The following is a 15,313-nucleotide window of genomic DNA, read 5'->3' on the forward strand; positions in this document are numbered from 1 at the left end:
TGTAAAGAGACTTTCATCCAGCCTAACGAAAATAGTTTTTTAAGACCTATTCATATATAAGTATGTTTTAAATGTGTCTATGTATTGTGGCTTTCCCAGCAGCAGATAATGTAACAGCGGCAGTTGTGCATCCCAACAATCTGATCTCTCCCACTCATCTGTCACTCAGAAAGGCAGCCTGTCACATTTTCTCCCACATTCTCCACGCATACACGCTGACACAATCACAGAGAGCGAGTCCCTTTGATAGCAACAGCCACAAAAGAACAAACAAGTCTACATGTTTGTTTGTGCTCCCACATAAATATGTACTTTTGCAAGAGGCTGACCTGAATGGCTTTGTTTTGTTTATCATTTATGCTCGGTGGAGTTTGAAATGTGGTCTTGCTAAGTGTTCTAAACAAATATGGGCATAACAAGTAATACTTTAAAGGCAAAATGTGTACTTTTTTCAATAAAAATTTGCCTAATGAAGCTAAGCAGGGCTGTGCCTGGTTAATACCTGGATAGAAGACCACATAAGAAACCTCAATTGATGCCGGAAGAAGTGTTACGCCCCACTCACACGGGGCGTCAGTTTTAACGCTTCCCATTCACTTTGAATTGGTGACGTCAGGCGTTGCCGAACTGCATTGTGGATCTGTCGGCGCCGCTTCAGTGGCGTTGCTCGCTGCAGAAGTTGGGACTTTCTTAATTTTTCAAACGCCGACGGAAGCATCAACCAATCAGATTGCTGTATGCAAATACACCAGCTCAGACAGTGGCCTATTGCTGACTAATTTCATTGGCTAACACTGCTATGACGATCACGTCAGCCCCAACTTCAGACACGCCTTCTGTTAAGCGTTGATGCCGAAGCCCCGTGTGAATGGGGTGTTAGTGAGGCCAACAGGAGGTGCTCACCCTGCGGTTTGTGTGGGTCATATAGCCCCAGTATAGTGATGGGGACTTTATATCGTTCAGTAGGAAATGTCTTTTGGATGAGATGTTAAACCGATGTCCTGAGTCTCTGTGGTTGACAAAAATCCCAGGATTGCCTCTGACATGGCCTAATGCAACGTAAATTGCCCTTATAGAGCTCATTTAACCAATGACAAAATAGCAACAACAAAAAAAATCCAGATAAAAGTCATGTTCAGTTAAAATCAGCTCTAATACAGAGTAAATAACTGGAAAAAGGAAATATTGACATCTTATCACAAACTTTTCTTTTTTCATTTTTCATATCACATACTTTTATTATAATCTTGCTGAATATTATATATATATATATATATATATATATATATATATATATATATATATATATATATATATATATATATATATATATATATTCACTTTTTTCTCACAGAGGATAAGTTTGTTTTTAATTCATAAATTTTATTTAGTTTATTTTGAGGAGAAAACTAAGACAGTCTGTAATATGTCCTATGTTCTTCTTGTTAAACACCAATACACGAAATAAATTAATTAATCCAAGGATATCCTTCGAAAAAGAGTAGGGATGCGTTCCCGGTATACTGGCCAAATTTGCACGCTGGCCTCTTGTTGGTCATGACCTCCCAGCCATATATCCTCCTTGACTTTATCACTCTGTCTCCTCTACACCAATAAGCTAGTGCATGGTATGCAAAAAAATGCCAGCCGTCGCATCATCAAAGTGTATTCTGCACATTGGTCACGGTTGGGGAGATTCTCCCAACATCTGTAAAGCACTATGACTATGAAAAAGCGCTATAGGCAGTACATGTAAAGAATTATTTTAAATTATTAATAGTAAAAAATAAAATAAATAAAAAAAACACTTGAACAATGTCATACACTATAAAATGTTGGGTTCCTCACAATTCTTTTTTTTTTCTCAGCACAAATAAGTTAAGTTAACGTAATTGATATTACCATTCTAAGTGCATTGAACATAAAACAATGTAGTTGTCCCCAAAAAACTTAAGAATTGTGTTGATTTAGCTCATTTTAAAAGAATATTCAAATACAGAACAATAAGCCATTATTAGTATTGACACTGATGATGTCCTGTGCTACCCATTTTAATGACATAGTACACACTTGATTTTCAGTTTGTTTGACAGAAAACTTTAAAATTTGTTTAATAGGATAAACGGTGCTGGTTCTTCCCCATATGATCACGATCAATAACAATGGCTGTTTGTTTGTTTGTTTGTTTTTAGGAGGCTCTCCAGTATTAGCACCAAAGGTTGTTGCTGCTCCTCCTGAGCGTAGCCCCGCCCCCACACCACCTTTAGGACCTGCCCCTTTGCATGTTAACCTTCATCTGTTCAGGAAGAATGTCTCTGAGCTCCGCCTCCAACTACAACATATGAGACAACTACAGGTAATAAAAAAATTCCAGTCAGGATCATGTGAAATATGAATTCATAATATGCATTACAACTGAGGTTATGTTTACATAACAATGATGTATTTAAATGGATCATAAAAAAAAAACATTGCATATAGATTGTCAAAATAACCCCATTGTCAAATAACCCCTGTTTACAGAGGTGAATAAAAACCACACAACACAAAAAAGCTGTATAAGGGAAAATAGGCCAGGGCTGCATTTCCCGGAAACTTCTTAAGGCTACTTCATTCTTATATCCTCTGTGCCCCTGTGCATGGTCTAACAGGGTTGTGCTTATTCTCGTAATGACTTATGGGTGTATTTTGAGCATAACGTGCATTAAACCAATCAGTGTATCATCTCCCTTTAAGAGTCAGTCGCATCGTGCCATTACTATTTACATGGTGGAGTTTTTATAAGTGAAAAAACTGAACGCTTCACCAGCGAGAAAACATTTAAACAGACCATCTGCAGCGCGACGATAAAGAATGAGCCTCCTCTATTCGGCCTCTTTACTTTACTTTTACTCTTTGCTCCTTTACTTTCATAGAGTAAGGATACGGTGTTGAACGCACTCCTCTGAAAACATCTATTATTCTATATATTTAATTTAGTTTAAGCACAAAGATTAGTTATAAAACTATTTCTAAATTCAGTTCTAATTTCCAGGAAACTAATAAATGAACAATAATAACAAAGTGTGGTCAAAAAACTTTTGTTATATCCAAACACACGTCCTATTCTTATGTCCATCTCCAAAACCCGACAGTTCTACAATTCTAAACTTGTTTTCATTGAAGCAAATATAAATATGCATGATATAAATTAATACCTTTCCCAAGGATGGGTTGCAGCTGGAAGGGCATCCGCTGCGTAAAAACTTGCTGGATAAGTTGGCGGTTCATTCCTCTGTGGCGACCCCGGATTAATAAAGGGACTAATCCAACAAGAAAATGAATTAATGAATGAATAATTAATACTGCTAATAATAATATTATTCAAATTAATAAACTAAAAAAGCCCCCCGAGATGAGGCATGGAGGCAGTGGTTTTTATATTTATGTAGAAAATAATAATTTTTGTAACATTTTAATCCTTTAATTTGTTTCATATGTAAAGATATTTGTGTATTGCTGTACATCCTGTGTGTATTAAGCGTTTAGACCTGAATAGGCACATAACTAACGTGCTCTGCGCTACACTTTAAATCAGCTTTTAGTTGGTCAGTGGTGCAGTCTATTTTAGTTCCTCAAAATAGCAACACACCAACAATGCTCCTTAACACACCTCCTTTTTAGACCAACACAACTTTGAGTCCACAAAGTGGTGCAAATGGATTTGGTATTTAAACAACGTGATGCAAAACGTGAAAATTACAGTTGCGCTGGTCCGAAAATAGCAACACATTGCGCCTAACATGTCTTGTTCCTCATTCCACCAGGTGCAATAATAGGGCCCTTAAAATTGTAATACACCCAGTGTATAATTAGGCTAATTCAAGATTTGTCCTGCAAAGATTAAACTTACCATTATCATTATACTGATGATTATCAGGCTTTAGAGTTTAAATGCAATACTTTTAATTGGAAAATTTGCAGCCGTCAGCACTAAATCAAAAGATGGCACCTCTGCGGACATTCATATGTGCATATTTAATCAGAGTAATTAAGTTCTTTGGCTACCATGACAGAAGTTGCAGTAATAATAATAATGAAAGCTGCAAGCAGCAATGAAAGGGACCTCGCACCCGGGCTCACTGCCACCCGGTGGCCTCAGGATGACAGAGAACACCAAACAATAGTAATGTAAGCTGATATATTTAAAAAATCTGAGAAAATGTCAGATTTATGCCAGACTTCCTTCTGTCAGCAGGTGGCGCTATCACTGTGACTCAATGTTGGCAGGTAGATGCCTTCAGGAGTGGAACCTTATGGAACATGCAAAATTCTAGGCAGGTCAGACATTGTTTGGCTGTGTTATAAGCCAAACTTCCTCCTGCCAGCAGGTGGCGCTATGACCGTGACTCAATATTGGCAATATTTGTTAAAATACATGCCTGAAAATGGCAAAATTGCCACTTTTTTGGTAAAGGAAGTAAAAATATCTGACTTCCTGTTGAGTCTGAGATTTTGCACCAGGAGACTTTTTTGTAGGTATTGGCATGTTTGAGATGCGTGCGTGTGCGGGTATCGTAGCTCGGTGGGCAGTCCATCAAAAGTGCAAAGGTGGCGCTGTCGAGTCATTTTGCCATGGCCACTTCCGAAACCCATAACAAACGTAAATTTTTGCCACTTCTGGAGCGTGTGCAAAGTTTTGTTAGTTTTCGGGCATGTTTAGAAATCGTGATTCATTCCGCGGAAGAAGCGGAAGAATAATAATGTGAAACGGAGCAATTCCAATAGGGCCTACACACCATAGGTGCTCTGTCCCTAATAATAATAACTACTTATATTGCTAGTCTAACTTTGTTGAGATTAACATAATAGAGATCAGCCTTGAAAATGACCACCCTCAGCCTTGAGATTCCTCGAAATTTAGCTTATAATAACACATATTTCAGTGTTTTGCATTTTTCTTCAAAAAATGTGAAATTTGTATTTTTATGGCAAAAATATTTCAATAAAACTTCATTTAAAGGTATTAGAATAAAAAACAATGGTTTCAAATGGAATTCTCCTTGTAATTAACTAAATGCATCCTAAGTGAGCATGACAGACTTAAAAATCCTACCAACACCAAACCTTTCAACAATAATTGATCTTAAATTAAATGCTTGTGTGTTTTCAGCTTCAGAATCAGGAGTGTGTACGTGCTCAGATAAAGCGCGCAGAACAGGAGATCGGTGTGAAACTGGCTGAAATGCTGAGACGACAGGATGATCCGACACAGAAACAGAGGATGCTTGTGGAGGAAGAGAGACACCGATATCTCAGCATGCAGGAAAGAGTTCTCACACAGCTGGGGTACGACACACACACACACACACACTTGGGAAACTGAATTTTTTAACTTTCCTATGACCAAACAAATGTCTTTTATGTTCATTTGCTCATCAATTCATTACAGCCCCTCTTTTAACTCATTATAGCCCCGTAATTAAATCCTGTTTCAATTTAGCGGGTTAACAAGCGTGATCTCCAGACAGCTTTAAACATGCAAAACTGATCTCGCTGGGAATTAATGCTAGCCAAAGATCAGGAGAGGCATTAACACTCTGTTTTCCTTGGTTTTACGCCAGTGCCCAGTCAGCAGAGGTTTCTTGGTGCCTGTGAGCTGTGAAGCATTGAGCCAACAAGGACAGTTTGACTTTTACACATGTGGAGGCTGAGGACTCTGACATTAAAACTGATTTTTCCTTATGAAAGTAGAACATTAGGAAATTGATTCATATTGCTGCACAATATTGGGAAAAAACCTATATTGGATATATAAAATATTACTATGTACTATATTGGTAATATCCCAATATTGTTCTTTGTTTAATTATTTATTTATCTATTTATTTATTTATTTTTATATAGCTATTTCAATGTAGATTGTGTCAAAGCAGCTTAACATACAATAGAAGTTCTAGTAATTAAAACTGTCAGTCTAGTTTTCAGAGTTGAAGTTCAGTTTATTTTAGTTCAGTGTGGTTTTTCACTGCTAAAAGTACAAACATTGAAGAGCAAATATATCGTTGCACAGCCTATTGGGATGCATATTGGGATATTGTATTTTTCTCCGATACATATTGCAATATTGAGTGAACTAGATGAGATGAATTCTTCTATTTGGAAAGCATTCATAATTTTAGATTGATTGGAATGATTTTGCAGCGGAGTGCATCTATATAAAATATAGTAAACGAACCACAAGCAACAGTGGAGCAAAGATGCACAGTATGTTATGGTTTTCTTGCAAATACTCGATGTAAAATAACACTATAGTCTTCACCATATAGACCTTTATCTTAGAGCGCAAAATTACCCATTATGCTCTGCTTGTATGCGCGAGGAGGATGCTTCAAACTTCCGATCGGCAGCTGATGCGTAGAGTCACATTCGGACAGATTTCAAACGATAGTTTTAATCCATTTGACATGCTTTTTAGGTCTTTGAACTAATCCCGCTGTCGATCAGCGCCACCTTCTGGACTGATTATTTTAAAAATGTGATCTAATGGGATAGAAGACATTCATTCATTCATTTTCTTGTCGGCTTAGTCCCTTTATTAATCCGGGGCCAACTTATCCACCAAGTTTTTTACGCAGCGGATGCCCTTCCAGCCGCAACCCATCTCCAGGAAACATCCACACACACATTCACACACTCTCATACACTATGGACAATTTAGCTTACCCAATTCACCTGTACCGCATGTCTTTGGACTGTGGGGGAAACCGGAGCACCCGGAGGAAACCTACGCGAAGGCAGGGAGAACATGCAAACTCCACACAGAAACACCAACTGAGCCGAGGTTCGAACCAGCGACCCAGCGACCTTAATGCTGTGAGGCGACAGCAATACCTACTGCGCCACTGCCTCACCGGGATAGAAGACAATTGCGAGGTATTTTTCCCTCATTGTCAGACGGCATCTTGTGCCATTTAAATGAAGCCTCGTCATCGCTAAAGTCAACATTTTCTCTTTCTTTCAAATATATAACCAACCCAAACAAATGTAATTCACCAAAATGTTTGTGTTGCATTAAAGAGCCGCAGAGTACATTATAACAGCTAACAAGTTGGGAACACTGACGTTGTATTTCAGCATCTGATCTGATGGCAGACACTAAATTAGGAGAACGTTTTTTTCTCCTGCATGAACCGCATCTGAGAGAAGTATAAAAGTTTTAACACATCTTTCTTTCAAAACTAAAGTTTTGTGTCACAAAAACACGCCGTAAACCACTTAAAACACCCAGTTGAGAAACACTGCTCTGGCTGATGACAATTCTGAGCAGCCTAACGGAAAGAGCTGGTCACTCTGGTGCTCTCCATGCAGGAATGAAGAAAAAGGTCTATACATACATATAATCCTGACTCGACATTGTTGATCTTGTGATGTGACAATTGTGGATGTGTACATCGGGATATCGATGTTGCAACAATAATTTGTGCAGTCATATTGATTCATGATCTATATCTTTAATTATAGGGATGTTTATCAGCCAATTTTGGATTCATTTAACCCTATAGAACCATTCATTCATTTTCCTTCGGCTTAGTCTCTTTATTCATCAGGGGTCGCCACAGGGGAATGAACCGCCAACTTATCCAGCATATGTTTTACTCAGCGGATGCCCTTCCACAAAGAAATGCCAACAGGACTAACTGGGACTCGAACCAGCGACCTTCTTGCTATGAGGCGACAGTGCTAACCACTGAGCCACTTTGTTCCCCACACTAGAACCACCATGGACTAAATCAATGTTTGTATGAAACAGACCTTCACTAATACATTCAAGTCAACCAGTCAATGACTTTTAATACAATTGTCTTGTTTACAAATCTTAGATGTTAGAAATTGTTTAGATAGAACCAAATAAAAAAATTGGAGCATTTACACCTGTTAGGACCGGAGTCTAAAGCAGCTATTTCATACCTGTATTTATGCGCTGCTTAAGTTTTAATATTGTACGCTGCTTGGCAACACTTTTCGCTCAATGAGTTAGTGATTATCATAAATAAATAAAGTCACAATGAGTAAATAAAGGCGATTTGTGGATGCTGAAGAGTTATTAGAAGCACAAAATGCCATGAATGATGGAGAATCTTATATTTGGGAAATAAGTAATAAGTCTTGGGTCACCTACGTTTCTGATGGCTCATCTGACAGTGATCCAGAGCGTCTAAAAGTGTTAAAGTGTACAAATTCTAGTGCTAAAGCTATCAGGATATTGGCAATCATTTGAGAAAGGCCACCCTGACCAAGGCAGATTTTATTAGGTGGAAAAGAGCTGCACATCTATCAAATAATCCAATGTTTTTCTCACAGCAAAACCTTTAAATAGCTCTTTTTCTCCGATGCGAGTCATGACCTGCAGTTGTATTTTGATAAACATTTAAAAATCTTCAGAAAACATGTTATGTATTTAACAGAGGAAAGAGGTTGTACAGGTTTGGAACAACTCTAGGACTTTGTCAAAAAAGTTTTAAAACAGGCAGCCTTTAGGGCCGTGGAATGTTGAGATAAAAAGGCTAAGAACCAATAATTTATATACACACAATGTAGCTAAATAAAAGTGGCTGTAATGTGATAATTCTCAATAACTCACCCTCAGGTACATATGGTTTTCTTAAACTAGTTTTAGCAACCATGATCACATAAGACGATCATGTCAGAAGCAAAAAGTGAAACCTACACTGCCCTCTGCTGCCACATCTCTGCAGTTTTAATATATATTTTACAGAATCAAATATGGAAGAAAATCAAGCAGTTGCAAACATTTACAAGCCACTTTTTTCTGTTCAACACAAAAGAAGATATTTTAAAGAATGAAAAATCATAGTACGTATAATATTATATCTAGTGTCTGGCTGGCAGTTTCCAACAAATGAAAGAAAAGTCAAATAAGATTTGTACAAGTAAAGGATTCCGAATATATTTAATTTTTGGGTGAACTATACTTTTAAATTTGCATTTTGACTGAAACATGATTTCATCTGGATGGACTTAATGGCTCATATATGGAAATATGACTGTTACACACACACACACATATACATACATACATATATATATATATATATATATATATATATATATATATATATATATATATATATATATATATATATATATATATATATATATATATATATATAAATATATATATATATATGCAGCAATTCCATGCAAATGTCAACCTTGCCATAAAAAAAAAATAAGTTTGCACCAAAATACGGAAACTGTTTCTGTTTTTTGGGGGGGTAAGCAAGTATTTTACAGTACGTTAGAAATATTCAAAAATGCATCTGTCAATATTTTCAAACTATTATATTTGATTTACCAAAGTCACACAAGTGGCAATTTTACATCTGTCACATCCATAACAACACTTTTTTTTCTCATAAATGTGAAAATAAACAATAAAACCAATCATTTTTGTTTTCTAGAGAGCCAGCTCCTCTTCTTTTGATTATTATTGTTTCTTTTAGGTTGTGCTGTTTAATTCACATAATTTCTACAAAGTATGTTGTGTACTGTGCACTCGCAGACTTTTTTGTCACATCCATAACGCACTTATTTTCCTTATTTAAAGTACAAAACATGTTTACAGACTGATATTTTTCTGGGTTCTTAACTCTGTGGTTGTTCTGTGTTATTCTGGAAAATATAAACAAAAGTTTTAATATAATGTTAACATCTATTTTCTATGTGAATTTATGTTTTGAGTTTTTACTGCAAATGTCACATCCATAACGCTGGAATTGCTCATATATATATATATATACATATATATATATATATATATATATATATATATATATATATATATATATATATATATATATATATATATATATATATATATATATATATGTACAGGGATCTGGAGCAGTTTGTGGAGACTCTGAGGACTGATTCGGGTCCTGCTGCGTCTCAGAGAGCAGTGACGCTGAAGGAGGTTGAGGATGGGGCTGTCAGCCTGAGGAAGGTGGGAGAAAACCTGGCTGGACTCAAAGGTACCAAAGCAAAACTCATTTAAAAATTTACACTATGTGCTTACCACACACCATACACTAATGCAGGGGTTCTCAAACTTTTCAGCCCACGACCCCCAAAATAACAACACCAGTGACTTGTGACCCCCTCTAACCTCGGAGGTGGTTATAAGCATACAAATATTGCACACAATGGTGCACACACACCAATAGGAACTGTATAAACAAGTTTATTGACGTCACAAAAAGTGCAACAGTCTACTTTTTATAATCATTATTCATTTGTTTAATCTATTAATTTCACTTAATGAGAATAATGATGTTTATAGCACAAGACTAGTCTTGGTTTAATTTTGGAGACTTGGAGCCACTTGGAGATTGTCCTCCTTGTTCAGTTGTGGCCTTTTTTAATGTATGCGAGTGCAATAAAGGTGTCAGAATTTAAAATTGTACCGTAAAATCAATCTGCTGCAACTAACACTATTGCTGTGTTGTTAATCTAGCAGAATAACCCCAGGGCCCGGTTTTTCAAAAGGTTTAATCCGCATCAAATTGATCTGGATTTAGTAATCCTGTTTTTGCGATCCGTGATCACGTAATCCAGCTTACTTTTTGAGCCAGTTTTTCAAAGCAACATCGGATTGGATCAATCTGATCCGGATAGGAACTTTTCAGGATCACTAAATCTGGATTACCAGTGCTCAATCACAATGTAGATAAATAGATAGGCCTGTGTAAAGAGCAACAAGTAGAATAGCCAGTGTGGGGTAGATATAAATTTATTTTTATTTAAAATGAAAACTAAGAAAATTTAATAAATAATAAAATAATAATAATAATAAATAATAAAAACAAGAAAAACCCCACCCCATCCTCTTCCAGCAGTCCGCTCATCTGAGACCTACAACACTGTACATTGAGGATATTTATAATAAGTTTCAAATATAGATGTAGATAAAAAAAAGACTTAATGTCAAAAACTCCACAATAATTTCAGACTTCCTCATCTGATGTGGAGAGAGCAGCTTGTCTGAGCGTAGCCTTTAGGAGGCGGATCTGAAGTCTGGCCTTGGTTTGCTGCAGTTTGGAGTCAGTTGTTCCTCTGCCAGATGAAGCTGTGCTTCTGCCCTTTCAGTCTCTTTTTGCAATTGTTGAAAGAGATTTCTAAAATCAGTCATTGCCATTCTTTGCACTTTTTTTTTTTTTTGGTTATTCTGTAATCATTGCATGCATGACTAATAAATATTCTAAAAACAAAAATATTTTCCATTGTGATGAATATAGATATCAATTATTGACAATAAAATGTATTGTTTTTGGTAAATTTTGACAGCTGTTTGGGGGATTATTTTATGAGGCCAAGCTATTTCTACTTTGCTGTAGGCCAGGGGTCGGCAACCCAAAATGTTGAAAGAGCCATATTGGACCAAAAATAACAAAAAACAAATATGTCTGGAGCCACAAAAAATGTAAAGCCTTATATAAGCCTTATAATGAAGGAAACACATGCTGTATGTATCTATATTAGCTATATTAGCCTACTATCAAAATGACTAAATTGGCTACAAATACATAATGAGCCTTCATGATTAAAAAGCCACTGAAATCAGGTGGTTGGTGTTTATTTTGTTGTCATTAAAACACTTCAGCACAGCATCTTGTCTTTTAGTGTTATTAATTTGATCATTTCTTCTTGCGGCCCATCAGAGTTCACATACCTGCATAAAAACGCGTTGAATATCGGTCACATCACAGGCAATTGAGTATGCTGGCACTGAATTAATGTCCTTGGTTTGCTGATCGGTGATGTTACCTACCATTTTAATAGCCCTTTCCTTCACTGTCTTAGTGGAGAAAGGTATATCTTTATTTTTTTGTATTATCTTGGTTTTGTTTTTAAAGTTTGCAAATAGGTGTTCTAATATGTCATACCATCTTTGAACGGTTTTCCATGCTTTATAATCTCCTGGTTTGTTTACAACAGCCACTTGCCTGGCATCCCACCCTGCTGATAGAAACGTGTGTCGCAGGCTATGACGCAAATCTTCGTTGACAGAAATGTTGAAATTAAATATTAATTCTACACACTTTGGCAGCATTTGAAAACGTTAAAAATGTTTGTCCTCCTATAGAAATTATATTAAAACAAAAAAATATATTAACCTCACCCATCTTTTTGCATTTTCAAACATTTTTGAGCCAAACATTTTTGAAAAAGCTCCAGGGAGCCACAAGGGCAGCGCTAAAGAGCCGCATGCGGCTCTAGAGCTGCGGGTTGCTGACCCCTGCTGTAGGCCTATACTGAAAGGCTGAATACGTTAAAGCCAATAATCACTACAGCCTGATGGATGAACAAATAAAATTAAAACCTTATGAATCAATAGTATATCTCGTAAGATAATGTGTGATCCAAAAATAGTATTATTTAATAAAATTTTTAAGTTTTTATTACATTTTGGGCATGAAATCCACACTAAATCCACCTTTCTGGTGGGATCAGTTTAATCCAGGTTTTTTGGATCAAAGTGATCCAGATCCTACAAAAAAGGTCTGAAAAACCCAAAGTAAAGGTTTGATCCGGATCAAAACCAAGATTAGATTACGTGATCTAATCCGATTAGGTAATCCGTTTTTTCCTTTGAAAAACCCATTTTCAAGATTTGATCCAATCCCTTATCCAAAATCCTAGTGGATTACTTTTGAAAAACCGGGCCCAGGGGTCGCAATTCAATGGAAAAAAAAAAATTAAAGGCCAATGACTTTTTATTTAAATTTGTTTTTTTTAAAGTAACTATTAAATATTAAGTATATAATATATTTAATATAACTTAAAAATAATTAGCCCTAGTTTTTATATTCTGCAGGTTAAGGATAAAATATGAAAGTTCTAATAGTTTAATAAAATATATGAGATTTTTTTAAATCACCAAGCGATTCCCCCCTTATTGTCTCGCGACCCCCACTTTGAGAACCACTGCACTAATGCATATGCTCAAATATATTGTAAAGCATCATAGAGAAATAATATGTTGAATTAAGCAACAGGACTTTGCTTTCTTATCGTATAGCATGTTTCAAAACTTCCCTTTTAACAGGAAGTTTCATATTTTTCAGTTTTACACCTGCCCACACATGTATTATAATGCAACTTGCAGAAATGTATGTCAGCCGTGTACCTGAAGGTGTGAACTTTGATAGATCCACCATCATAATAAAGATGTTATCACAGCAGATTATACACCGCTTTAACTCTCTTCCTGAATACATGGGCTGAAGGGAAACCCCCAACATGGCTCTTAAAGAAACATAAACGTAAACATTACACTCTGACCCAGTTTGACACTTCTTGCAGCAATAAAACAGCTCCTTTCTCCAAAATAAGTTTATATTTCACACCTCCAGGGGGAGGGGGGAAGCCCACATAACTACAATCAAACATTTTATGACGCAGACAAGTGTCAACAAGCTTAAATGTCAAGCAGTTTTCCAGCTGATGACGACAATCAGATTGATAGCGAAACCTCTTTTATTTATTTATTTTTTTTGCAGGTGAGTTTCCGGCTCTTCAGTCCCGCATGCGCTCAGTGCTCAGGGTTGAAGTAGAGGCTGTAAAGTTCCTCAAAGAAGAGCCACACAAACTGGACAGCATGTTAAAGAGAGTCCGGACCCTCACTGACACACTCAGCAACCTTCGCAGGTACAAACAGAGAGAACGCTGACATTCTCAACCTACACTTTTGCATGTTAAAAAAATAAATACGACCACACCTTCTTAAGTCATATTCATCTCTATATTGCATTTACAATGTGCGCCGTGGGTCATGGCAATCGCTCAACGCAGAAGTATAAACCAGACTTAACAACGTGTGTGTGTGTGTGTGTGTGTTTGTGTGTGTGTGTGTGTGTGTACGTGTTTTTGTGACATATCAGGACACAAATCTGTATAGTAACATGGGTATGACACATTACAAAAAGCAGGTAAAATATGAGGACATTGGTGACGTCCTCATTTCTCAAAATGCTTATAAATCCTACAGGATGAGTTTAATCAGAGAGTAAAGCTGCACACAGTCTCCTGTGATGGTTGGGTTTAGGGGTGGAGTGAGGGCAATACAATATACGATTTGGACCGTATAAAATGAATGGAAACCTATGTAATGTCCCCACTTTTCACAAAAACAAACGTGTGTGTGTGTGTGTGTGTGTGTGTGTGTGTGTGTGTGTGTGTGTGTGTGTGTGTGTGTGTGTGTGTGTGTGTGTGTGTGTGTGTGCTGGTTTTGGTGATTTACAAGAACAAAAATTTGTATGATGACATGGGTATGACCTAGGTATTACAATGACAAACCACATGTCCTCATAATTCAAAACTGTTAAAAATCATGCTTAAGGGGGTCTTTACACATCCAAAATGTTCAAATTCAATGAGGGTTGGGTTTAATATATATTTCTTACTGTATAAAATACATTGTGTCATCGGAGATGGGGCAGACGCTTGGGGGTTGGAGTGGGGGGGGCAGAATATACAGTCTGAACAGTATAAAAGCATTATATCTAAGTCCACATAAAACTTGAAAAACCAACGTGTGTACTGCCTAAATCTGTTCAGGATCAGTTGTTTCAAAGATATTTGTGGCCTTCTTTTAAATACATGGTTCTAGAGCAGGGGTGTCCAAACTCGGTCCTGGAGGGCCGGTGTAATGCAGATTTTTGCTCCAACACACCTGCATGGATGTTTGAAGAAAGCCTAGTAAGAGCTTGATTAACTAGCCCAAGTGTGTCTGATTGGGGTTGGACCTAAACTGGACCGAGTTTGGGCACCCCTGTTCTAGAGGCACTCTCAAATATTTCCTCTTTTCTATTTTTCTGGTTTTATAAAAAGAGAGAATAACACTGCTTTTGCACTTTTCCCCTCATAAAATATTAATTACTACACATTGTATTCAATGTGAAAGATTTCTTGCAGGACAAATATATATATACAGTTGAAGTCAGAATTATTAGCCCCCCTCAATTATTAGCGCCCCTGTTTATTTTTTCCCCAATTTCTGTTTAATGGAGGGAAGATTGTTTCAGCACATTTCTAAACATAAGAGTTTTAAAAACCTATTTGTAATAACTGATTTATTTTATCTTTGCCATGATGACAGTAAATAATATTTTACTTGATATTTTTCAAGACACTTATCCAGCTTAAAGTGACATTTAAAGGCTTAACTAGGTTAATTAGGTTAACTAGGCAGGTTAGGGTAATTAGGCAAGTTATTGTATTATGATGGTTTGTTCTGTAGACTATCGAAAAA

The 15,313-nt window shown here is 36.6% G+C and overlaps 1 protein-coding gene and 1 long non-coding RNA gene across 51 annotated transcripts in view; one reads left to right on the forward strand and one right to left on the reverse strand.

Annotated features, from left to right (window-relative positions):
- The window catches only part of si:ch211-285f17.1, a 288,027-nt gene that overhangs the window by 244,723 nt on the left and 27,991 nt on the right, over positions 1-15,313 (forward strand). For all 50 annotated transcript variants that reach the window (XM_087309215.1, XM_087309218.1, XM_087309237.1 and 47 more), the window contains 4 exons: positions 2,193-2,356; positions 5,153-5,328; positions 9,898-10,034; positions 13,563-13,710. In XM_087309215.1, the coding sequence (XP_087165341.1) occupies positions 2,193-2,356; positions 5,153-5,328; positions 9,898-10,034; positions 13,563-13,710 (625 nt within the window). The remainder of the gene's footprint in view (positions 1-2,192; positions 2,357-5,152; positions 5,329-9,897; positions 10,035-13,562; positions 13,711-15,313) is intronic.
- Positions 1-15,313, reverse strand: part of LOC147831003 (uncharacterized) — a 63,640-nt gene that overhangs the window by 29,488 nt on the left and 18,839 nt on the right. The gene's annotated exons all lie outside the window — the stretch shown is intronic.

This window comes from Danio rerio, chromosome 24 (genome assembly GCF_052040795.2).
Source record: "Danio rerio strain M-AB ecotype USA chromosome 24, GRCz13ab, whole genome shotgun sequence".
NCBI lineage: Eukaryota > Metazoa > Chordata > Actinopteri > Cypriniformes > Danionidae > Danio > Danio rerio.